Raw genomic sequence first — 27,184 nt, forward strand, 5'->3', positions numbered from 1 at the left:
TCCCAGGGGTACTTCCAGAGTCCCTTTCCTTCAGCTCTCTGATTGTTTTGGGTTGTTTTAACAACTATACCTCCACAGAATAATTTTTTGAGGTTGTTATAGATAATCCCAAATGCCTGGGGAGAAAGAGTTTAAGAATTATGCAGTGCAATGCCTTTTAATATTCCTAGATAAGGAATGTCCAGGATAATGAGGGACTTTGTAATTGGACTGAAAATACACACAAAGGCAGAATTTCACAGGAGCTCCAGCATCCAATGAAATTTTTTGGAGACATCTAGAGACATTCTCCTTGGGAAAACTGAAAGAGCTTTAACATTCAGATTTTACTCAGGTTTGCTGAGGTAGCCTCTTTCTGTACAGGAAACCTTTGATTTCTGCTCTTACTGAAGGTATAGTAATCTTGTGAGATGGAGTGATCTTCAGTCATCTAATGTTTGTTAAAACACACTTTTTTCCACCAGAAGTAAACTGTGTATACAAACATTAAAGATATTCTAACTTTTGTTATTGTTAAGAGATTAAATATTAATCAAATTATCTTAAATGACACTATAGACAGCCTTCACAATAGATCCCTGTTGGCCATGAGAGTAACTAAATTTAGGCTAGAAGCAACATCTGATTTAACACAGTGTATCAGTCTAAATTTCGTGGCTACTTATCAGCCAAAACCCAGAAATTCAAAAATCATCTGAGAGTGGTGTATCAGAAATCCAGGTTAAAATCAGAAGGGACAGATGGAAGCAGAAAAATGTTTCACCATTTAGGGCAAAAATGAAAGTTCCACATCAGGTAAAACTCTAAGTCATCTGAAAACCAGAAAGAAACCCGAAAATCCCTGAAGAACCATCCGCTTTTCCCAGTTCATCCCCAGATTTGAATCTCCATCTCCCAGGCAATCTGCAGCAGAGGGCTATGAAGTCTATCGGTGTGGCTTTTTCTAAATTACCGAAAACAAATGTACATTGTGTGAACGGAGGAGAGAGAACAACCCGATACTTTAATGCAAACACTCCCAGGAATGTAAGAAACTGATGTCCCATGCCCTGCTCCAACTCAGACAGAGCAAGGACTTGTAGCCTGCTCTGTCTCTTATAACCATGGGATGCCAAATCATGGGATAGAGCTATTCCAAGAGAGGCCCTGAGCAGAAATTCTGTCCTTGCCAGAGCCAAGGCCACAAATGGATCAATTTTGCAGCCATGACTTGCCCTCTAATTGGTAAAAGATTAACTGACCCAATGATCAGATTCAGGAAGTGGGACAGGGGGAGAGGAGGGCCTTGGAATGTAAACTCTTAGAGGAAGACCACCAGGGCAAGATGTGTCAGAGCCACGTGCTGGTATCCTCAAATCCCAGAGGCATCCTGAGTGTGGCTTGTGCACATGTGTCTGCACTGCGAATGGGGTTTGATAACACAGAGTGCTGAAACATTTATAAACAATTCTAAACAAGAGTTCAGCTCTAAACTCAACAGCCTGGACTCATTCTCACTTAACACGGAATTTACTGTTTATTTTAATGGAAAAACATTCACTCACATTCAACAAGACAAAAAGCCAGTGCAAGGGCAGCAAGCAAGGAAGAAGAAATGCAGTAAAAGAGCTGCTGCCAAGCTGATGCCAGTCCATCCACTGTCCTTCCCTCCACAGGGAAAGAGATGCCTTAATTGTTCCTGCAAGTTATGCCATTGGTAGCTGCAAGTCCCAGGGGGCAGAGAGAAGAAGAATGCTGGATCAAACAGCAGCTCTAACTGAGGATGTGAACTGTAACACACAGAACCATCACTGACCACTGTGCTAGGGAAAAAAATACAGCCTATTGATTTTAGTTATTAATTGCAGAGGAATAATATGTAGATAGTCATTCTGTGAAGTGAATTTTTTTTTTGCTAAAGGAAGGCTTTTCTTTGTTCTTCAACACTACATTAAGAACAGAGCTGAGAAGGCACAGCATAGGAAAATTGCATTTCATTTGGAGACAGTTACTAAGCAAATATCTACTCCCAGTCCAGCATCCCCCACCCACTTAGAATAAACTACAGCATCTCTGATTTCATGGGACTAGTATTTTTTAGAAATAGCTGATTTGTAATGTCATTACTATGAGGAAAACATAACATGCATCCTTTCAGTTTGGCACAAGCTACAGTACAATTTCCAGCCAGAAGTTAGTAAACAAGATTTTTTTTCTTCTACTATCTCTGGGGGAAAAAAATACTAACAGGCTAATTCTGGAGCTGCAAACCCCTGCCCTGCAGTTTTTGCACTGCCATGTTCAAGCTGTGCTCTCACTGCTCTAATGCTGGTTTGCCACAGCACAGACATCTCTACAGTCGTGATGTACAAACACCTGCAGCAAAATAATTCCCAAGGGAAGGAGCCTGTACCTGTATTTTCAGCTCATATGCAGGCATCTACCTCCCAGAACTATCTACACACCCTGAATGCGTGTGAACATCCCATTTCTTTAGCCAAAGTCTACAAAACAGCAGAACTGCTGCAAAAAAATGCACCTGAAACTACAGAACTATTGCAATAGTGCTGTGCAAGATAATTCTAGACCACAAAGAAATCTAAGGAAATAAAAGCAAAAAGAGTGAATTTAACTAGCTATTTTGAAAGACCCCTTTCCTTTTCAGTGAAGCTGACATTCACTTACCTTACTGACTTCAGCAAGACCTTGTCAGAATTATGTTCCAGCTAGCTTCTAAATATTTGTCACAGGATAATGATTCTTTACTTCAACTTTATCTACACTTAATGTTTTTGGTTTGGTTGACCACATTCAAAAGTCAAATGTGGCTGCATCCACACAAATTAGCTTTTGGGAAAAAAAAAATCATGTATTTCTTTTATTTTACATTACAGATTTAACACTGGACTCCCTCTCACCACACATGGTCCACAGAAGCAGAAAAATGCTCCTCCTAAGTGGGCCACAGATGTGCCCACTTCACCCAGACTGGCCCATAGGCTACACAGGAGCTGCACTCAGCTGATCATTGACTGCAGCTGTCCCTGACACAAACTCCACTTCAGGGGTGGCTTTGCCACAGGAACACCCATCTGCAATCACAAACACTTCATGGAGACTGACTACTAGGTGTTAGAGGGTGAAATGATTCAGCACTGATCAAACTAAACTGAATGAAAGGCACTGCAAATCTAACAAAAGATCTCAAAAAGCCTATTATGGTCTTCAAAGTTTATTTTCTTAATTCAAGGCCAAAATGGAACAGAGATGAAGAGCTGTAAGAACAGAAAACATCCTGAAGCCTCTTCTCTCTACCTAAATCTCTATTATGTGTAAGGAGATGAAATGTTAAAGAGAATGCATTATATGGAAAAAAAAAGTAAAAAAGAAGCAGATGACAGTAAATCCTTCCTCAAATAAAAACAAATTGAGCATAACAAAAAAGCATAACAAAAGAGATAAGGACTAGTATCTACTTCTCTTACAGCGGTGTCAGCTCACTCCTTACAGTCAGTGAGGCCATCCTTGACTTCAGTTCTAGGAATAGGATGATGGAAATGGAAAAGCACAGTTAGGTCATCACAGAATCACAGAATGCTTTGGGTTGGAAGGGACCTCAAAGCTCATCTCGTTCTATCCCCTGCCATGGGCAGGGACACCTTCCACCAGACCAGGTTGCTGCAAGCCCCGTCCAACCTGGGCTTGGACACTTTGGAGATGGGGCAGCCACAGCCTCTCTGTGCCAGGGCCTCACCACCCTCATAGGGAAGATTTCCTCCTAATCTCTAACCCAGCCCTGCCCTCTGTCAGTTTGAAGCCCTTCCCCTTGTCCTATCACTCCATGCCTTTATCAAAAGTTCCTCTCCACCTTAGTCCTTTCTCCCCTTTCCTCCCTCTTTATTACTGCAACCAATTCAGAGTAAATTTTCAAAGTCATATTCTTCAGAAATACTTTTAATTGCTTGGATGAAAATTCTCCAAGCAATAGAAATTCAACTCCTTTCTTTGAGAGACACTCTAATGCCTCACAACTTGCCAACACTGCTGAATTGCCCCATGTCAGAACCTTCCTCACAGCAGTCAGGGTTTTTGGATACTACAGGGAAACTCCCTGTTTTTGGATACTCCCAGGGGAAAACATGAGACAACAGGATCTCTTAATGTGGCCCTCCAGAGTCAGGTTAGTACCATGGAAAGGGAGAGGGAGGCTTTCATCACAATGTACACACAACTAACTATTGGTGTAACAACAGTCCAAAGGGTCATTTAGCATCAGTTCTTCAAATAACTCACTTCCAAAAGGGCACCTAGTTAATCTCCTAAATCATTAGTCTCACAAATTACTCTTAACAAACTAATTTAATTTACAGTCACTTTTGTGCAACTTATCTTGTACTAGCAGGACTGAGGTTTTATATGACTGAATCCACAAACTGTGGAATATGGAAAAGTCAAGGGAAATCTTGAATATTAATTGGTTAGGCAATAAACTCAAAAATAAAAAATTATATTTATGCCAGCCTAAATAAACTTTGAAGTTTGAGAAAACAATTCTGTGAGTTCCAGAGAAATAAGGATCCACTGAAAGGAACATATTTCATGGGGACTAATTTTAAGGTTCTCCTAATTAGATGCTGTTCATTGTTACAAATACATGAGGTTTGATTAAAAGAAAGGTATCAGGCATTTTTCCAATGACACCAAAGATGACTCTGCTGGTTACTTCAATGGATTTATAAATAGTTTTTAATTATTAGTACCAGGTTATTTTACCTTTATTATTTAACTTCTATTTTATTATTTAACTTCAGACTCAAAGCAGTTTTTTTCCCCACTGCACCCTCTCTGCAAAACCTAAATCAATGCAAGCAGCTGTGGAATGTGCACAGCACCAATCCCATGCAAAGATGTATAGAGGGAAAACAGCACAAAACCATTCAACAGCAGAAACAATAAATTCCTGGGGAGTTCAAAATAAGGTCCAGGGAATTCAGAGAAAAAGTCAACAGAATATTTTTTCCTTACGACACGTGAGTTAGAGCAAACTTTTACTCTGCTATGTCTTTGGGAACTGTGTAGTATTAGCAGGAGGGAAATACACTAAATACTAAATACAGAAAATAAAGATATAGCACAAAAAAACCAGGAAGGACACATTAAGTACCATAAGTAGTTTTTCTGACCATACTTTTAATACCTGTGTCACAGTTTATTATCTATAAAATATTGGTAACAAAGAATCTGAAAAAAATTCATTTCTATTTGTAGACCAGTTCAAGACAGTGCACTGAGTAACAACTTATGTGTAAACTCTGTTGTAGTTCTCTTTTGGAGAACCTGACATTCAAAATTATTGTAACACTTTTCTTCCTTGGCAAAAAGTGATGACACTTGCACTACATGAGATTGAATTTGAGCTGCCAGAGGCCAACATGACCCTTTGCTGACAGCCCCATGTCATGTAATCCACAGATCCATTACTGTGACCGGCACTGAAAACAAACCTTTCCTCTTCAGACAATTCCTTCCACCCTCCTACTTTGCAACGAGTACAGAAGCAGTAAGAACACTCCATCCTGTACCTCTCCAAAGCTCAAAAGCTGAGCACTCCACGCCCAAATCTCAGCTGATTACAGCTGACCCCACGGTAGCTGTTGCTGTTCCTCTCCCCAGCTCAGGTGCTGCTGTAGATGTTGTTGAGGTGCCTGAGCTAAGCAGGACAAGCATAAGCAGTTTAATGGTGAGTCATTCCCAGCCCACTCAGGAACTGTCTCGTGAGCAGCTCAGCAAAGCACATACTGAGGGAAAAAAACCTCTCTTAAGGATAATAATCTCCTTATCTGTTATGTCAGGAGCTGAAAAGGGACACATGAACAAGCCCTGTTCAGTAACACCTTCTGCCAGGCAATCCCTGCTCCTGGCTGGCACGTAGGATCAGGTGAGTGCTGTGTCCTACCCACTGACTCATGGAGGGAACAAGCCCTGCAATGCTCTCCCCTTTAAACTACAGCAATTATGGCAGAGGGCTCACACAGCAGACACTTACAGCCCTGGGTGGGCACATCTGGACACCTCATAATCTGGGTTTCCTGATCAGTCAGGTACTGATATTCCAGACCTTGCAAAATAAAAATGTTTTAAATTCAATGGATCAGTTTAAGGTTTCTACAGCTTACATTTTATTATTTTTAAAATGACTGATGTATGATACTCATTGCTCAAGAAGGGAAGAACTAGTAGATGGATACTGGTTTTTCATTATCAACTTTCACTGTCGTCTATTATCATTAATCTGTCAGTACCTGCTTCTACCAGTTAATTCCTTTGACTCTCCCCAGTGTGCACCTTGTTCTGATATGATATCTCATGTTTGCAAGGACAGGAGACTTGGACTACTTGAAACTGGCAGCAAGTACTTTTGGGCTTTGTTAAAGTGACCGTGAGAATCACTGAGGCCAAACGTAAAAGCCAGGCTGGAGGAGGTTATAAAAAATTCAAGTAGCAAGTGTCTCTCCTTTTATCTGACAGTTGTTATTAAGAGGCCATATGTCATCTGTGACACACAGAATTTAAACACAGGAGACAGAGGTAGAGCTCCACATTACAAACAGGGCATCTTCCCTCTACAGATGGTTTATTTGCTACTGATGGGACAGAACTAAACTGAATCTTTAACTGAAGAGTTCCTCTGCCAGCAGCCAAAGCCATCACATCCCCTCTCTGTTGGATGCAGTGCCTCTAGGACTCCAGCCCACAAGCAGCACCTACACCTCTGTAAGCATGCTCAGATACAAGAGCTGGAACAGGAAATACACCTCCGTAACTAAATCCCAGGATATTTCAAGGACTCATTCATTACCTGCACCTAAATTTCCATGTATAGCTAATCTTACAGAAGAAAGGCATATGAAATGTCCTCTCAGGAAACATGCCATTTCAATTAAATCTAACATCTTTCTATGTAATTGAGAGGAAAAAAGAACAAGTTAAGCCTGGCCTTACTTTGCACACCTTGGAGTTCAACACCAAGGCTGAAGACTTTCTAGAAATCTCATTCTCAGGAATTAACAAAGGGCATTAATCACTAGTAAAAATGCCCCACAATGTGAACTGTACTCACCTCCTTTATCCACAGCAGTTTAGGTGGTTGCATTTCCACAGACATTGCTCCCCCTACATAGTTCAGAACTCTGTGTTGTGTTGCATTGATGAGCTCGACTTGACTCACTGCACGATGATCCATCCACATAATAACATTCCTATGGTTCTGTCCTGGGGAGAACAAAAGGGAAAAAGAGATTATTTTAGGTCTGGTTTAACCCCACCTCAATACTGTGAGTTACCCTGAGCTGCTTCACACTTTCACTTCTGCATCGAAAACTCAAATTCTCTTTGAGCTAATAATCCACACCAAGTATCTAAAAACAACATTTCATCCCTCTGAGCCAACTTTAAGACATGCTGAGCACTGAGAATGCTGACAAACCAATCAGGCTTGGGAGCATCCAGGAACTTTGAAACACCATGCTCTCATAGACTGTATTGCAATCAAAGAACCCAAACTTCTTGACAAAGTTCACATAATTAGTTAAAAATATAAAGAAGCATTTTGGTGACCAAGGACTAAAAATGTGATAAAATCTGAACAACTCTGCTGTAAATTGAAATGAACTCAGCTAGTCAGCTAGCTAGACAGCTCCAGAGATTCTCCTTCCTCTTCTGTGCTTATGGGCTGAACTATCCTAATTTCTTTCCGAAGTACAGTTTCAGGAGGAATAATTTGAAACTTCCTGAAATCCCACCACTGCATGACTTTCAGCAGCATGAGAACATTCAGTGAATTCTTGTCTTCTTGTTTAACACCATCACTCACAAGTTCCATGGGGATATCAGAACATAAAAAATAAGAAGTGAATTGACTCACTAGACCAGAATAGCCCCAGACATCATTAGGCATTGAACAGACTGTAAGATACTCTGAAACTGAAAAATAAATAATCTCATCTAAATTTAGAGAAGGATGTTTTGGGGGCAAAGCTGGTTTTTTGAGGAGGATAAGAGGAGATGACAAATATATCTGAGAATAGGAAGAGAACATACACAGAATTGTGAGTAGGTCTCTGTAACTACTGATTTTGCACACACCTAATCTTAAATGGGATTCATTGAAAAATAAAGTGCAACAAAGACTTTGAGTCTTCTGAATCATCAACTCTAATAAAACCCACCAGATTTTTAGAAGAAGGTCACAGTCAGTTTCTGAAGTTTAGCACTGTCCTAGACAAAGACAGAGCACCAGTATAACAAAATACACAACTGAACCTCTTGCCTGCAGCTTCATGACAGAGTGAGCAGTTGGACTACACTGACACCAACATTTTTAGCATTCCTTTAGCCAGTGTGGATGGGCATTTATACAGACTATAAAAGCCACAATCAGCAAAGTCTGAAGGAGGAGAAAACATGCAAAAAAGAAAAACGAGCCTAGATTTCCCTAAGAAGCAATTTCTTTGAGCCAAGATGAATTAATTTGATCTTGGGATGCCAGATACTTAGCCAAACAGTAATTCTCATCCCAAAATTAATTTTGCAGTAGAATTAAAACAGTAAAACCGGAAAAAGAATCCTTTTGTAAAAAAGGTTTTGTGTCATCTCCATCTCCAAGAGTCAGCCCCAGCACGTGGATGAAATGGAAAGTTCACTCCCACCAGTGGTAACACACACACAGTAACACCATTTTCTGTGTGCAGTCCTACCTTCACAGTTGACTGCCAAAGGTTGGAACTGTTTATCCAGAACAACAAGAGAACACGTAGCATCAAACCCAACCCCTCGAATCTGGGCAGCATCCACTCCACAGACAACCTTCTGAAAATACACAAAACACACATGAATACAAATGTATCAATTCATATGCAAGTACCACTGAACTGAGTACAGAAAATGAGTTACAAGTTAAAAATGCAAGCTCAAACTGTGAAATTATATTCGGTATTCTTTAACACTTCCAATCAAAAAAACATAAATTACAAAAAATTCTTTGGTTCTGAAAACTGAATTCAGAGGTCCTTAATAGCTTTTCAGTTTTACTAGCCACAGTCCTGGATAAAGCAGGAAGCACAAAAATATCAGAAAATAAATGTAGCAGAAAACCAGCAACATTTATTTTCTGTTTTTGAAAGCTTAGAGTTGAGCTGCATGTGAAACACGGACACAGGATTAGGGCCAAGTGTTTCCATCAGTTACTTCACTCAGTTCCCACCTGTGGAAGCAATAAATACTCAGGAATTGCTTTGGTTATATTGAGCCACAGCTTTTTGCCTTGCAATACTGAAGGGTCCCAAAATAAAACCAGTCAAAACCTGTAGCAGTGATAACACCTCTGCAACGCACACCTTTTCTCTCTTACCAAGAGTTTGGACATCATACTTTTTTGGAAGATTTTCAAAAAAAAAAACAAAAAACACTGCCCCAAAATGCCTGAACTTCATGGCTTCCAGCAGCACTGGAAAAAAAAACACAACACCCATGTGGATTAAGTGCCAAAGGAGGTTGCAAGACACCTAAAATGAACAAGAGTAATAAATTGCCACTTCTCAGCAACAATAAAAATATCATTATTTTAATTAGTACTATAAGGAAAGACTTTCACTAGACTTGCTACAGTGCCAGTCTCTTACTGGCTCTGAAAAGCCATAGTTTCAGAGACTGTTTTATTGCTCACACATCAGAGACTGCATTTAAAGGGGTCCAGAGCAAGAACAAAGCAACTCATACAAAGAAAAATCAAATAAAGAGTAAGACTTGCTTGTCTTTAACAACAAGCTGTTCTTCCTTATCATTCCTGTCACTCCCTTCTTTCCCTTCCTTTCCCCTCACCTCCTCCTCTCCATCTCAGGGCATTTCTACAGAGCCAAGCTCATTAATGTTTGAAAAGGTTGATCAATAACAAGACAATGGGTGAACTGTCCATCTGCAAATTACCAAGCCTGTCATGAATATTTAAAAAGCCAACCCTAGAACATGGAGCAGGCCTGAGCTTTACTAAGGAAGATGAAATGGCCTCTGTGTGCACTGCCAAGCAAGGTCACAGATTTACCTTTACTGCCAGCAGGTACAGGCAGAGCCCTGGATCAGTGGGCACAAATTTTCCCCCTACAGTAAGGTTTATTTCAATCTGGGTTTATGCTTGATGTTATCCACAAACATTTATCATTTATTTTGATCTTACAATACTGGATGCTCTTATAATGAGGATCACAGCTGTTATGTTGGGGACCATCCACAAACCAGATAACAATTTCTATACAATAAATGCTCCTTTGTGACTCCAGTGCAGTATGAGCACATTTTCAAATATATTCACTGCCAGGCTCTAAGCAACCTTGACTCCTCAAAGAACTGTCTCATGGGTAGAACAAACACCAGCAAAACAAACCCCACAGATGTGAGACCTGAAGGCAGTGGGTAAGTCCTCCCCCTGCCAAAACAGCACAAAGAAGGGCCTTTCATTCTATTTGCAATTGTAGCAGAAGTTTTTTTCACTCTAGCCTTCAGCTCCTCACCAATAAAACAAACACTGTTGAGGCTCCATCATCCTCAAGGTGAGGTTACAAGTTACACAGCACAAACTGACCTGAAGGGAAGTGACACACAGGGACTGCAAGACCTTAAACATTCAAAACTTGAAGAACTACCTGCAACACAAATCCTTCATTTTCTCTGCCTTTGCCCACCTTTGTGACTGAGCAGCAGGCAGCCCAGATGTCTGCAGAGGATTGCTCGTAGTGGTCTGGCTGGGGCTCCCAAATTTGGATGGGCTGCTCCGCGTGTGCCACCACTGTCCCACAGCCATCGACCAAAGCTGCTCGAACACTCGCCGAGCCAACATCAATCCCAACATAGTACCTGACTGCAGTCTTCTTACTGTGCATTCTTAATAAACCTGGGGAAGGGAAAAAAAAGGATTAAAAGCAGATAAAACGACTGATGATGGAAAACTGTGCTGAACGGGGCAGGAGAGAAGCAGTACAGGCACTTCACAGGATAACTCATTTTTGCAGCAAGTCTTCACTTGGCAATTTTTAATTACTTCGAGTTTTCAAGTCTTTCACTAGTTGTTCCACTTTTCTTCAAATGTTTGCACATAAGCTGCACGGCACAGAAGCTCCTGAAAAGCAAACTGTAAATGTGCATGTAAAATATGCAGGCAGTGATAAAATTCCTGCACTCACACAATGAAAATGTGCTGCTGTCACAGAGTATCAATCTACATTAAGGGGAGAAAGAGGCAAAAAGAGAGGAAGGGAAGCAAAGGTTGTGCTGGTGCTTTACACACAAGGGAAATTTCAACCCAGAGGCTCCTGGGTTTTCTTGGCAGATGGGGATGCTGGTGATGCCTGGAAAGCTGAATTCCCCTCTGGACAAGACAGCCAGAACCACCACAGGTCATTCACTGTTTCAAAGCAAACAAATTCCACTCCTGAACCAGTGAAAGGGGGGCCGGGCTGGGCTCCACTGAGCCCTGACCTGGAAGGGAACGAGGATCACAAGAGTTGCTGCCTCCCATCAAACCAACCAGCTCCTGAGTGACATTTTACTGCTGAATGGGACAGTGAGTCAGGCTGGAGCTCAGCAGATTCTGGAAACAGTTTCCTCTTCCAAAAAAAACTAGTGTGATGCTGATAATTAAAGTAAACACATGACAATCTGGTACATGTTACCCAAGGAAAAAGAAGGAGATAAAAAGTTAGGTTTTTAAGAGCTCTCCACCATCAATCCACCCAACTTTAAAGCCTCAGAAAATAATTTGCTGAAAAAGTGTTATGAGAGCATCCGAGGAAATCTCTGCCTACTCTCTGACAACCTACAAGAACAAAGTGAGGTCAAGTTAATTGATTTAATTATTCACAATGAGTTGCATATTTCACTATATTAACTGTTTCACATTTAATATAGTGACAAATTCACTGTTTTAAATTTCTCACAGTTTGTTCTTAATTAATAGTTAACATTTACATTTTAACCGAGCTGGGAGAATGCTAAGTAAGAGCTGGTACAAGTACTTGAAACATCAGACAAGTACCAAGTTTAGTGCCTGTGTGAATCTGTTACGTCTCTGAACCACGTGAAACTCAGCTGACACACAGCTTCTGACTTCCAGAAAGTGAATGGATCGATTACCACTTGACGAACACGTGGTATTTACAGAGCATCAACATGGCTCTACTTAAAAACAGCCCACCTCCCCCAAAGAAGTGACCTGGATTACTTCTGGATGGGGACTAAAGGGTGGTTAGAGGGAGAGGCATAGGCAAAGAGGGAAAGATTGGAAAGAAATGCTTAGTAGAATATGATTTTTCACATATCAAATTAATCCTTTTTTCTCTTTTTTAATGATAATTTTGAGTATGGGTCAGGAACTATGCTTGGCTGTCAGTCTGAACATAGCACTGGCCCAATACAGGTGGCTGTTCACATCCATGGCTGGCTTGTAACCACTGCTGCTGATGGGCATCACAATCTATCATCGCTGAGGCTAAGAGGTAGCAGGTAAAATAAAGAAGGAAAAAAAAGGAGCCCTTTATCTCAGAAAACTCCAAACATGATTCTGGGTAATAATTAAGCAGTGTAACAGCTGGGCAAAGTTTCATTTGCCCTGAAAAAGGCATAAGACAACACCTTGGCAAAAGAAACCTACTGAGGCTTCCCCTCATCCCAGCCTTTAAACAGCTCATGGGAATGTGGTCGGTCTGCGGAGATCTGTTATCACAGGATAATTTTGTCCTGCTTCAAGCTGGCACTTCATGCTTAGACCCCACTGCTGGGTCCAGGGACCATTTTTTGTTCTCTACTTGGACAGCACAAGGGAGTTCTATCCATCACTAAAACTCCTGACCAGCCCAGCACAGACCAAAGCAGTTATGAGCTGCATTCTGCACACACCATGGCAGGGGCACCAGAGGAAGCTGTACAGGTCATCAGCTTCTAACAGTGTCAGAAACTTGGAAAAACTCGAAGCTCCAGAGTATATTGTGGCTCCTCTCTGTGAGCACTGACTCTGCCCAGCAGCTGAGGTGCCACACACTAATCTTGTTAAGCGAGGTCATGTGTTCCAGCGATGAGCAAGCAGCTAAAAATGGTGAGCCGTGAGTTAACACTAAGGAATATTGGCAAGAAAGCTCCTTTATTTTCTTGGCCCTGGCTCTGTGACCTGGTCAGACTAACAAAAGCCAATGCCTCTGCCACAGAGGGGACGTGGGTGACTAAGGCTGCATCTGTCACCTGGGGGGACACGCGCTCGGCACCTCCCTCTCAGCCCTTGGCTGGAAAAGCAGTTTTAAGACGTTCTTTTCAAAAGATGGTGTTTGTTCACTTTTTAATTTTGCACTCCATCTCCTCAGAGCTGCAAAGGCTGGCTGCAGGTGCTGCTAGTTACTTGGGAGAAGCTTTACTATAAAGACATTGCATAAGACTGTTCCTGATACTATCTCACGAATTTCCCTGGTTTTCCCCTATTTCGGCACTGCCTTTAGCTGCTGACTCAGAAAAAATTGAGAATAAACCACAAGCTGCAAAACAGATTATTATTTTTTTTAAACACAGGCAAATCTTTCTTCCTTGCTTTTCACAAAATACAAATAGCAAAAGGAGTATTTTACATCCTGTCTCCTGCTCTCACACACAATATTACTCTAAATTTCTCTCCCTTGTAAGGCAGCCTTGATTTTAGCTCATTAATGTGTTTTTGCTACTTAGAGAACAAGCTTAACAGATGTTAGAGAATTAAGCTCACAGTACCTCCTACTCAGCACTTAAAATTATGGCTTTGCATTGGATTCTTCCCACAAACATTTGAAACCTGGAACCCAATCTGCCCATGTAATGTTTACTTTCCTTTTTTTTCCTTACTAAGCAGCCAGGATGTGCACGTGTGAGTGACTGGGCAGGAAGCAGAGTTTGTTTACGTGCTCCAGCAGCCCCTATCAGCCTATGCACATCCAGGAGTTTATTGCTGTAAATCAGTGCTCACAGGAACCAGTTAAGTGACAGAGTCCAAAACCAAGAACCACAAACCTATTTTAACCGGTCTTTCTCTGAGTAAAGCTCCCCTAGATTCACAAAGCAATACTCCATGTCTTATGAAAAAAAAGGTAAAAGTAAATATTAATCTTCTTTTCAAGCACCAAGTTACTGAGTCTGTTCGAAGTAAGTAAGATCTGCAATCGGATCTGATCTGCTTGCAAAAACATCATTTGATGCCAAGGGTTTTTCTGGAATACCAATGGCTTGGTATGCCACCTACTTATCAAGCACATCCACAGAAAGCACTGTCATCTCCAGGTCATAAATGTCACCAATTATGGACTCTGCCCAAAGGTATTTCTTGAGAATCAGCAGTCAGGCTAGTGGAAAATCTTTAGCCAAAGTACTTTAAGAAGAATTTTAAAGAGGAATGTTGCCATTCTGTTTAGCTTCCAGAAGATTCCTTTGTTACACGAGGAAGCTCCAAATCAGAAATCAAGAATCTCTTTAATGTAGTTCAGAGGTAGCAGAAGGTCCCAGGTTCAAATTTCTTGATTTGGAATACGGACACCAACATTCATTGCCACACGCAAAGAAAACTTTGGTTTGGGTTTTGTATCTATTGGACTCTCAACATACAGCTTCGGCAGGCAATGCAATCATGAGGAAAACAGCAACCCAGAAAAACAACTGAAATAAAACGTCTGAAATAATAAAATGACTGAAATAAAAGACCAGATGGGTCCATTCTTCACGTGCAATATTCCCAACATGGCACCAGAATATCCGATGCAGGGATGATACGTGTTTATGTACGTCCAAGTGGTGGAAAGCAGTGGAGATAGAACCTTTTATCCCCTTGAAGTATCTAACTCAGAAAGCCAAGAGCAAGTTTGCAGCCAAGAAAAAAGGCCTCCAGCACTTTAACAGAGCCTTGTCTGTCCACTGCAGAATTAGAGCCTCGTATTTACAATTTATTAATTGAATTTGCAAACAGAAGGTGAGGGACAGAGAAAAAAAATAAAATTAAAAGCCATGTTCAGCTTGACTGTGTTAATCCATGACTGTAACTGCTAAGGCAGGACAAGAAGCCAAAATTCCCTCCAAGCACTAAACCAGCAATGGCCTCTTTCTCTGCAAATCACAGCAGGGACAGAATGGCTTTTCAAACAAGCATTTATGATCAAAAGGCTACAGCATATGATAAATATTTATATGGCCCATTAAATAATAGTCTGTATAAATATTATTCAAAATGTGCATGCTGGAAACCACAGACTTCCCAGTTTATCCTTATACAAACGTGTTAGTTTTCCCACATAGGCAATGAAAAAAAAAAAAGGAGGGGTAAAACTCGGTTGCAAAAATATTTCTTTAAAAAAAAAAAGAAAATCCTTAACACTATTTACTTTAATTTAAAAGGAATGACTAAGTAATCAGAAGACTGTTTCATTACAACTATTAAGCTCTGTCCTACTTCATTTCATGGTTATCAAGTTGCCAGGACGTACCTTTCTCACACGAACACAGGTTGAAGCTCAGCTCAAGTTTTTAGCAGCAGCAAGTCTAGATTTGGTGGTATCATGTCCTTAAATACAAGGAATTAGGAAGGACAGGCACGTCTGTTTTAAACTTTGATCTTTGGAACGCTGCAGGCTGCCCAGCCTTGGTGATCATGGATAAACAGTATGTTTTTAGTAGTGCAGCTGTGCTTTTCTATGGATTACCAAGAAAAAGGTTAACAGGCTCAAATTAGGTTTCCCAATCTTTGTGTGAAAAGATCTAAATATGTTAAATAAAAGCTGCTTTTCGATTGTAGAAAGTGAAAGAATCATTTTTGACATTATACTGGAAATTCAGCACTTTGTTGGCTTTCTAGAGTTACAGTAAACTCACACACAGGATGGTGGTGGAGTGGCCATCTCTTCTTGAAAACTCCCTTTCCTCTTCCAGGTTCTGTAATTCCTGTTTGAATTTGAAAAAAGAAAGAAAGCACATGTCTGTGTGGGAGAGCAGGAGCAGATGGGGAATTCTAAGGCTGTGTTGAAGGGCAGTACTAATATAGAAAATACCCTTCAATGCCCAAGAGACTGTGCTATAACTATCAACAGGCATTTATTTTTCAGCTACCAGACAGCAAACAAAACAAAAACAAGGAACAAAAGCACACCTCATATCTCCCCTTTTCCCTTCCCAAAACAGAAACACATACGTGCAGGATCTCTGTCTTCAGAATGTGAGGACAATGTTAACAACAACAAAACTGGAAGAAATAAAAACAGAGCTGGAGAAAGTGTGCTTCTTCACTAAAACCAAACACCTCTAGATTCTTTTATCCATTCTCTGGTATATTCTGTGGAGCTTACTCACATCTTACAACAAGGAGAACTAGTTTCAAATAGCAGAAGAGAGTTAATTTTAGTAGTAGGATCCAGCCCCATCTCCCAGTCCCATAATACCTAGATTGTTCCACCAAAACCTTCCTAACAGTCCCTCTAACATTGTAATGTAGCCTCAATAAATCCCACCACAGGCAGGACTGAAAATATTCTACTGTTTTCTAGTACCTCCTTTTCTCCCTATAAATAATTCACTATGCACTAATCCTCTGTAATGTCTCTCCATATCTTTTTTTCCCCCTCAGTGTCCAAGACAAAGCCATTACTTCACCAATGCCTTCTGCCCTTTAATTCTACCTCTTGCATTTTAAATACTTGCAGGCCAAACTACTTCCACCTGGTCTGATATAAAGCAAGATGTATCCCAGTTTATCCTGGTGTAACTAATCGGCAAAGAAAGGAATATAACTGTGAAAATTATTCTAAGAAACTAGAGCATAAATTTATTTCTTTTCAGCTTCTACTGTCTACATAGATATCTCTCTCAGGAACAGCACAAAGACATCAGCATGGCCAGTGTCAATAAATATCAAGCTCTTAAAACAACAGAGTTGTTTTTCTCTATATTCTGCTCTAGAAGAGATTTGCACTGAACAGAAGAATCCTGCTCTCCTTCCAGTTCCTGTCTTCAGCTCACACAGGCAGACACAGCCCATGATCAAATAAGAGCAATGGCATTCTGGCCCCTGATTAAAGAGCAAAGCAGGGCTGTGCTGGGTCAGATGAAAGGTCCAATTAGCCCAGGATCCTGCCCCAGACAGCAGCAGCCATAAGAAAAGCATATGCCTGCCCTTTTCATCCAGCAGTCCTTCCCCGGGACACCTTCTTCCTCCTGCTATCTATAGCAGAGGCACTTCCTGAGCCAGAAATTTTATCTTTAGGATTAGCAGACCTTGAAGACTTTTTCCTCTCCAAATTTGTTTGTGCTCTTTCTGAGTCCAGGGAAACTTTTGTAACTGCAAACTACTGTGGTAATGGATTATAAAGTTCTGTGTAAACAATGCAAGAAAAAGCCCTTTGGTTTGCTCTGAGTGTGCCACCTGCTAGTTTTGTTTGATGTGTCTGAGTTCCTGAGCTAGAGGAGACATTAAGCAATTGCTCTGTATTTACCTTCTCCATGCAGTCACGATTCCATGGCATTCTGAATCATCCCCAGAGGGCTCACTGCAGCTCTCCACAGACCACGGCTGATGAGCTGAATTCGCAATCTCAACATGGTCAGATAAGTCAAAAAGCATTTTTCTGCTCTCTGGCTGCTCATGGATGTGGCAGTAACAAGTACTGTAACACAGTGCAGTAGTAAGCACTAATAAGCAGCCACAAATGATCCCAAAATCACTTTGGAGTAGAGATATAGCTCAAAAACAACGTGTTGGTGTCAACTGAGAGGTGCTGATCTGGAGCATGGAAGTGGCTGTGGAAGGCCAGGGATTTCCAACTTCAGGCAGTTCCCAAAACACTGGCCTCCAGGAGCCCCTCACAATATATGCTTGGAGAAGGCTTAGGGCTCATCTTGGCTTTCCTTGGGAGGAAGATCCAGGCCCCCAACCGGCAGCAGGCACAAGGGTCATGCCCAGCACACCCCGTGTCCTCCCCAGCCTAACTCTGCCACACAAAGGAAACACGCTCAGCTCCCTCTGCTCCAGTGCTCACCCAGCCCTGGGAACAGCAGGAAACAGCTGCCTAGAGGAGCTCTCAGGAAAAAGGAAGGCTGAGCAAAGGGCCACGGGAAGACACAAAACCAGATGAGAAGACACAGTCTACTGAGGAAACCCAAGGGCTCCAATTTCCTCAGGAGCTCTCCTAGCCCTGCTGGGACAGAGCCATCACTCCAAAAGCAGGGTCTGATCCTGCATCCATTAGTGCCAAATTCCCAGACACATTAGGAGCTCAGGATTAAACTCCTGATGCTCGTGAACATCACAGGTGCTCTCACAGGTTGGCAGCATTTTGAACTTTTGCCATAACCTATAACTTGTCAAGCAGAGGAAATGTTGATCAGTTTATGTCAAGACATAATTCTCACACAGGAAAACCTACAGAATAAGGGGGGTATATAGAGCACCCTTTCCTCTCCACATCCTGGAAAGGGTAATGGATACAATCCATGCACACCAAGCTCTTTAGATCCATTCCCTGACCTGACACTGCTCCCCCAGAGGCTGTGCTAATGATCTGGCAGCCAGACACGTCCCAAATGACACTGCAGGATGCCTGGAGCTCTGAAAGAAGACACTATCTTGTTTACATTGACGGAGGGGGAAAAATGCCATCTGATTATTACATAAATTCTGACTGTAGCAGCTTCATGACTAGTTGAAAGGAGGTAACAGGCTCCAAAATGACTGATGGATCCAAGTGTTTGGATCCACCAGCTTATTAATCTAATGCTGAGGAAGATCTTTTTTATCCCTGTGTCTCTATCACTTTAACCTACCCCATGATGGTCAGAAAGAAAAATCTCTGTTCTTTTCCTGTAAAATTGAGACAGTCCTGTACTGTGACGTTTGAATTTTTTTCATTCTCTTTTATGCTATAACAGAAATGGAGAAACAAATAAAAAACTCCAAACAATCAACAAAACATGCCAGAAAATAAAGAAGCATAAAATAAACACAGCTCTAGCACAATAATGTTAATTTGCAAAGTATCTGTTTAAGTTATAACATGTAACATGGGAGTAGATGCAATTCAAAAGGCACAATTACAGTTCACGTAACAGCTTTAAACTGCATTCCTGGAGCAAACCAGCCTCGGACCAGGAGCTTCCGTGCAGGATTACATGGAATTCTGGGCAAATACAGCCATTATACTACTGTGGATACTGAATTGGCCAACTTAGGTTAATGCTGATATTCTAACTTTAATCCCATCTTCAGATTCCAGTGCTACATCATGGTTGAATCTGGCACTAGCCCTGTGATTACGTACCAGCAGATCAGTATAAAAATAATTTGTTCTGAGTTCACAGTTTTATGAAATGACAAAACATCAAAATTAGCATTCTGGCTCAAATCCACTGCATTTCCCATCAAGGCTTACACTTTTAAGCAACATCTGAACCAACTGCCTATAATTACTCCTGGCAGATACTGGAGCACTTAGGCCAGCAGTAGATGCAACAGTGAAATAAATTTTTAAAGACATGCTGCAAACCACTTCTTTCAGGATGCTCAGCCCAGAAGCAAACATGTGTCTATAAGCCGAATCCACAGTTTATTACACAGTATTTGTTCACTCTTGCATAGCAAAAGCCTGGGAAGAGTGAAAGCCCCAAGTAATTCATCAGTTTAAAATTAAACATTTATTTGGGCTGCAATTCCAAAAACACTAGCCCTGAAGTTCCTGTCACAACTACTTAAGAGGAATTGAGGTTGCATATTAGCTTAGGTTAAAAGAAACACTAATTCTGCAGAAAAATCTGTTGTTTAAACAGACCATACATGTTAACTTGTCTACATCCCCTTCTTTTCTATAGGGCAAGAAGAAGCACACCTGTGTCTCTGAAGCAGTGAGTTCTCCCCACATACACAGCTGGGGAGTTTGGTTGGTTGGTTTGGTTTTACCAATGCAAAATCTGCCTTCTTAATGAGCCCACCAGTCTCTTAACTCCAAACTTTTACAAAGCCAAGCCCGAAAGGATATCAGGCCTACACCACTCTGTAAATTCCCTTCAACAACTTTCCCAAAACAGCTCAGAAGTCCAGAGCTGGAAAGCTCCCTTGCCTCAAACAGCTGAAGGTCACAAATTCTCAGACTTTATGAACAGTCTGAGTACTTTCCCTTTCACACATGGAAATGCAGAAGGGAAGCTGAAGGCAGCTCAAGACACCTTTCAAATGAAGCTCATTTCCACCAAGGCTGTGCCACTTCTGCTGATTTTATACATCAGGCTGTTCCAGCAGCAGGTACCAGGGAAAAATGTCGAGTCATTAGAAAAGCCCAAGATACAAAACAGGAACACATGGGAGAGCCGTTCTGATCCTCTTCTGTAAATCTACAAGTTCTCAGGAAACAGATCAACCTCTAACAGAATCAAAGGAACGTCTGAAAGAAGGATGACTTATGGAAAGAGAGAAAACAGGCTTATTGAAATAGTACAAGAAACAAAATGGATAATAGTCCTTATTTAGGAAGAGAATGTTTTCAAAAGAATCAACATTTTAAAATGGTAATTTAGCTGAGAAACACAGAACAGAGTAACAGAAGTGGCTAAGAATACACATAAAACCTTCCCAGCATAGAACTACTTTGTTTAGTCTCTTCTGGCACTATAAATTTATTTCTTCCATGATTCTTATAGCTGGGAACAACTGTCCCTGCAAGCACCCAATTCCCCCTGTATTCCTCTTTCCTCCTCCTATCCCAGACACACATCCCAGGGAAAAAAAGTGACTTTTTTTTACTACATGCTCATACACATTCCTGAAGGAAACGGTACCATTAACATTACAGACCCTTTAAAATGTCAATGTTTTTGTACTACATTTAAGTACATTTAGAAAAAAGTTAATTTGAGCTAATTAAGCAAATGGTCTTCCAGGATGAGGGAATATATGAGGATTAAAAAAGACAAGACCACCTTCACAGCAGTGTTGTTGCTTATTACTTTCTAAAAACCTCGGAGATGACTGAGCCGGCTCCTCTCCTTCCCTGGAATTTGTTTCCTAAGTGTTCTCCAGACAAGAGGCATCGGTGCTAAATTTATTAAACTTCCTAACAAATCCCAGGCTCCTCAGCAGAGAAAGAATCTGCAAGGTCAGTGCAAAGCCCGTCACCAGAGAGGAACTCGGCTGTGATGGGACGCTCTGGAACCAAGCACAAGCAAATTCCAGCAGGTTACTGGGATGGGCTCCCTGCCAACCCATGAGCTGTACGGGAAGGCAGGAACAAATGCCATGGGAAGGAGAAAAGACTGCGAAGGTGCAAGAAAGCAGAGCTGCATGAGGATGGAACAGGCAGTGGTGGAAACGGGACACCAGAGATACCAGACTGGAAACTGCATTTATGGAAATCTCACGGGGATCTGGAGGATTAGGCCAATGTATGAGTGATGTGCACATCCCACCTGCCCACCAGGTCATCCCAGCGCTGCCATCTGAGGGAAGGCGGTGAGGAAATGGTGATCCAGCACTTCAGGAGGAGGCACTGGGACCATCTGTGTGCCGTGCCCAGCCCAGCCCAGGGAAGCCTCAAATGCCTCCCCGGCAGTGGGGGCTGTGAAGGGCAGCCCCATTCCCACTAAATGTAGGAGTTACACAAGTAAATCCTATGATGCCCCACGAGCTCCACGAAAACCAGGCTGCGAAGTGATTCGGAGCGATTAAATCGCTCAGCCCACGCACGGCCGGGGCGCCGTGGGGCCCGAGGCTGCGTGAGCGGCCCCCTGGGGAAGGAGGCGGGGCTGGTGATTAAACAACAACACGAACGCGAGACCTCAGTTTAGCAGCAGGATCCGAGCCCTCGAGGAGGGGGGTGGATTTAGAGAAGGGACAAAGTCAGCGACAAGGACAAGGGCAGGGCAGGGACGGGACCCGCCGCCGCGCTGAGGCAGCGCGCGCTCCCCTCACGGCCGCGCTGAGGGGCCGGGGGCCGTGCCCTGGCGAGCGCTGTCACTTACTTGTCCACCCTGACACTACCCGGGCCGCGCACACCCCGAGCACGGACGTTCCCTGAAACCCGCCGCTGCCGGGAAACCCGCTGGGCTCCCCCTTCCCGGGCCGGCCGCGCCTGCGCCGGGAAGAGAAGGGAAGGGAAGGGGAGGGAAGGAGAGGCGGGAGCGGCCTCGCACGGTTCCTCCGGTGCTGAGGGGCATCGGCTCAGAAGGAAGGGAATCGCCTTTATCCTGTGTTTAGAAGCGAATAAAGCAAAAGAAGGTGGGGGGTTGGCTTGCTTTGCTAAAGGGGTTGGTATATCGTATTTCTCAGCCCCGTTGCTCTCATAAAGGACTGCAAAATTCAGGCGGTCAGAGAAGCGTTGGAGCGGTGCAAAAAGCCACATGGTGAGCCCCGGGAAGGACATACACAATACAGAAAAATAAATATATATACAAGAGCAAGTATAATAATAAATATATGTAAATATGGAAGATTATATATAAATATATATAATATTAAATAAGCAGGAGGGAATGTCAGGGCTAAGGACATCCACCACCCTCTGACCCATAAATATGCAATTGCTTCTTAAATAAATAAGACAGGGCTGTGAGCCGTGAGTGTGATGTTCTGCACAGTTACTCTGAGAGTTTTGCCTAAAAAGCTGGGAAACTGCTGATGTGAGGAATAAACCCTGAGTTTAGTTAAGGTTTGCTTAAAATGGAGGGAGGACGGGGCAGTGGGATCCGCTCAAATGCATCCCTGGAAAACAGAGATCACAGAATCAATTAGGTTGGGAAAGATCTCTGAGATCATTGAGTCCAAGCCATGGCACAGCCGTGGCTGCACACTGCAGATCCCACCACATCCCTCCATGACCTTCCACAACCCATGAAGGGAGGAGCAGATGGCAGCCCTCACATTCCCATCATGTCCAAACACTTCTGGCCCCAGGAAGCCACCAGGGATTTTTCCCGTTATCCCCCAAATATTCTACAGCAGGAAATCTTGCAGCAAAAAAGCTGTCTTGCAACATTTCCAGAGTATTCCCACTTTGGCCCAGGCAGAAACGCTGCAGGAACAACCTTGCTCAGGGAAGGATGAGTGTTATCTCGTGGTCAGAGCACAGGGTTCGTGGTCAGGAGCTGTGGGTTCTCATTCCAGCTTTACCACTGAATCATTTTGAGAGCCTCGCTAGTCACTTTGTACTACAACCAGTTAGTAATTTTCCGTTGGAATGATTTTCTGATGGAAAACACTGCTACAAAACTGAAATCTGGGTGAAAATCCATTTTCCCATTGGGAATACCTTGCATGTAGGTGGGGCAGGGAAGGACATTTGACCAAATGGAGGTTTTCTTGCATTAACTCAAATGTTTTGCTTTGACTAGATAGATTTAAAAAAAAAAATCTCTCTATTGACTGTAATTCCAAATCAGCTCGTGGCACGGTGAGAGTGTGCGCTCTCATGCTCTGCTTTGCTCCAAGACAGGTCTGCACTTTTGTAATAGGATTCAAATGTCTCTTTTCTGAGACATGTCTATCCCGATCTGAGTCCAGCCTGGCCCATGGGGACAAATCCCAGCATAGGGTCACCACTCTGACCAGGGAAGTGCTCCATGGAGAAAAAGTGCAGGACTCAGAGACACAAACAAGCTGTTTCACATTAGTTCAGTGACCTAAAACAAAGCACCGTGGCTGGGGAGATACCCAAATGTTTTGTTGAACTGAAAACCAGTAAAACGAAGCCCAGAGAAATGGACCTGAGAGTGCTTCTGTCTCTGACAATCAAATCCTACAACCCCACCATGCACATGCTGGGTGCTGGTTCATAGTTCTGGCTCTTCACCCTCCCAACTATCTCCCTTCTTTGCTGTTTTGTTCCAGAATCCTATTTCTCTGTTCATTAAAACTAAATTTATTTCTGTCCCCTGTATATTCGTACATTGCTGAACTTTCTTTTAATCTAAATAATACTTGTTGTCCTCCCACAGTGTATTTGTAGACACCATTTAAATCCCTTCTTTTGTTTTGCCAAGTTAAACATTAACCATTTACATTTTCTTTCATAACAGCAAGTTTTGCAGTATCTAATAAGCTTTCTCTGCACTTGTTTCAGTCAGAATTCATCTTTTCTGAGCACAAGTCATCAGAGCCTGACATAAAGTGTAATGTTCAAAATGATGGCTTGCTAGAGACTTGTATAGTGGCGATGATAATTCCCCGTGCACTCTTTTAGTTACAGACAGGGATCAATTTTGCCTTTTTTATACCTATATCACATTAGCACCTCCATGTGTCCAGGTCTTTTTGCTCCAAGAAGTAGCAAAAATAAGTACAGACAAATGTATTAACTTAAGATTTCTAAATACATTTTTTCCATTTCATCTCACTTCCCTAGTACTCACATGGTTTCTTTCCAAGGGGGTGACAAATGAAGACATTTCCAAGAAAGTTACAGGATCTCCAGCCCTCAAAATCAAAGCCCTGAAAATGCCTTTTTTTTTTTAATGGAAGAATCAGAGTTTAGATTATTACATATTCCCAAGCCCACATGAGGTTTAATTCATTGCTCCTTTGAAATATTCTGAAAGCCGAGGGTTAAGAGGTGTTGTATTAGTGCAGAATAATGATGATTGATTGATTCGTGCTTGTATCAAATGCAGGAGGAGTAGGAACATGTGTGGTGAATCCTCTATAGTTTCAAAATCTTTCTGTAAAGCTGAAAATCCCCTGTAGATGTATGAAATGGAACCCAAGACCACCTTTCCCTGTTTAGAGCATGGCTGTTGTGGTTTTGCTTCCAAATAACCCCTCTCTTTTTCCAAGATTCTGGACAGATTCACTTAAAATATACCCTTTTGCATTTTCATTACAGAGTAACTGATGAAAATTCCATTTTAAATGGACTTTCTGGGACACAGGGACATTCTTTTCATCATTATTAACCAAAGCTCATATTTCAAGCTGCAGGGATACAGCTCCAGGTAGTGTAAATCAGCATTGCCCGGGATGGCCCTGAGTCCTCTCAACCAGCCCCTCAGAACAATTTAGTGGTTTTAGATGACAGTTGGCATCTTTGAAATATTCTCTGTTGCAGAACTAGACTAGATGTGACACTTGCTGCAGAAGAAATCTTGCATAAATCTGTCCAAAAAGACTCAATCATATTACTTCACTGCTCGTGGTAACCTTTGGAGGCCAAAGTCCAGACAGGTTGAGAAATGGAGCATGAGTCCATAAAGGTGACAATTCCATTAACTGCAATCAGAGGAAGAGGTGAATGGTGAGATAAAGACAAATTACTTCTTCTATAAAGAAGAGAAAATATGTGTGTGAAGGGGAAAGAGATGGAAGGAACATTTTCCAGCTTTATCAAGGAAATAGAGATTCAGCCCCGCTCTGTTGAGATCAACACAAAAATGTCCCTTGGGCTTTGTGGACCCAAGTTTTGCACCATCACCCTGGTGAATATCAGTGGGAACCATCACTTTGGGAGTGCAGATGTTCACATGGGAGACACCCCGGCAAAAAACCATGTGCAGAATTCCTCACTGAATTGCCCCCAAAGCCATGCCGGAATTGCAAATGCTGGGCCCGGCTTTTCAGTTAACAGGGCATTTTGCAAAAATAACTATGTGGAAAAATTGTTGGCACTTCTGAATCCAGTGGTTTAGGGTTCTCAAATACACCAGACAACATCTGCCAGCCCAGTGGGTGCATTTCAGCCCCAGGGGCTGAACAGAAATGGCTTCGAGACCTGTATTTGGGCCCCAAGTGAAAGAGTGGGACATACTGATTGTGTGTGACATTTTCAAGGGTTTCTATGCAGAAAACTTCATCTAAAACCAATCCATGTACAAACCAAAACAAGGCAAGCAAATTGTTTTACTTCCAGAAGTATCTCTGAGCATCCAAAAATTCCACTTAGGTGTTGATTAGCATAACAATGAAAGGGAAGAAAATATTTATAAAGGTTCTTGTAACACGTGTGCTCAGGTAGTTCATACAAGCACTTGAGAGTGGGTTTTAATCTCATTTTAAATAAGTATAACAGTGGTATAGGACATAGAGGCTGGAGAATACTGTGGATGAAACGGTCATGGGGTCATTAGATTAGGACTATTCATTCAAACAGGGAAATAGGGAAGTAAAAACCAACTGAATTTTTCATAACGACAAGAAGGAATTTTTGAGTGTACCATAGGAAAAAAAGGAAATTTCCTTTAGGGGACTTTTTCTGTTTTTAACAGAAATATTAAGTTACTCTCAGATACTTGAGCAGCCAAAAAGGGAAATCCCTGTTTTATGCAGCTCTAAATATAGCTAGAAAAAAAATAATTCAGATTTTATCAATTTGTGACCCATTTGGGCAGCTCACCTTTTAATACCAAAGTCAGAAACTGATACAAACAAACATACAGTATTTCAGGCTTCAAAATTCCAGTGTCTTGCCCACGGCCTGTTCCTGCCTGCCCTCTTGGCTGGACACCAATATCCTTTATTCTCAGGGGAGCCAGCCTTCCAAAAAACCACTTGGCACTCGAGTCAGGGCTGCTCTGTTTTCCTAACGTTCACGGCAGGCAGGATGTTTTCCGACTCTGGTACCCAACAGTTGAGCATTCCAGACAGCACGGGGATTTTTCTTCCAAAACCACACTGCCAATGCCATAAGAATAAGTGAAGTTTTGTGACACCATGTGATCCTGGTGGGAAAATGGGATGACTTTGCTGTCACACAGTGATGCACAAAGGGAAAATGCGCATGGCTCTTGCCACCTTTGTAAATTCTCCTTCTGGGGTGTGAATGCTGAAAAAATGCTGGCCTGAAGTCCTGTTTTCATCAACTGGTTCCCCTCTGGGAAGGCTGCCAGATCTCCACAGATTAGTTAAGGAGAAGACCCCCCCTCCCAAACTGTCTGGCCAGAAAAGCAACCCACTGGTGCAGTGTGGCAGAGGGGATGCTCAGCAGTCTGTGCACACAGTGTTTTCAGCAAGTGAAAATGTTCTGTTTGCTCCACAGAACACACAGTACAGATACCCCTGCAACTTTTTTTGTCTATGCCTTTACACTCCTTAAATATTAGAAATCTTAATATTATCATTAACAGTTATATGGAAGTAATTCCTGAGCTCACTGATGTTGAGCCAACTCTAGCTGTGCAGCCTTTCCTGTGTGGATCA

At 42.1% G+C, this 27,184-nt stretch overlaps 1 protein-coding gene across 9 annotated transcripts in view; it reads right to left on the reverse strand.

Moving 5' to 3' along the window:
* Positions 1-22,148, reverse strand: part of FGGY (FGGY carbohydrate kinase domain containing) — a 134,531-nt gene extending 112,383 nt beyond the window's left edge. Inside the window, exons 1-4 of one of the 9 annotated variants that reach the window (XR_010432795.1) lie at positions 21,472-21,798; positions 10,677-10,924; positions 8,736-8,847; positions 7,100-7,251 (exon numbers count right to left, since the gene is read on the reverse strand). Coding sequence is in view for 8 of the 9 variants with exons in the window: in XM_064665081.1 (XP_064521151.1) it covers positions 7,100-7,251; positions 8,736-8,847; positions 10,677-10,924; positions 21,472-21,487 (528 nt within the window). In the remaining variant the exon portion in view is untranslated. Of the gene's footprint in view, positions 1-7,099; positions 7,252-8,735; positions 8,848-10,676; positions 10,925-15,515; positions 15,851-21,471; positions 21,804-22,023 lie in introns of those variants that run through there. The other 8 variants (XM_064665081.1, XM_064665085.1, XM_064665079.1 and 5 more) reach the window with 8 other exon arrangements.
* Positions 22,149-27,184: the final 5,036 nt, after the last annotated feature.

This window comes from Pseudopipra pipra, chromosome 9 (assembly GCF_036250125.1).
Source record: "Pseudopipra pipra isolate bDixPip1 chromosome 9, bDixPip1.hap1, whole genome shotgun sequence".
NCBI lineage: Eukaryota > Metazoa > Chordata > Aves > Passeriformes > Pipridae > Pseudopipra > Pseudopipra pipra.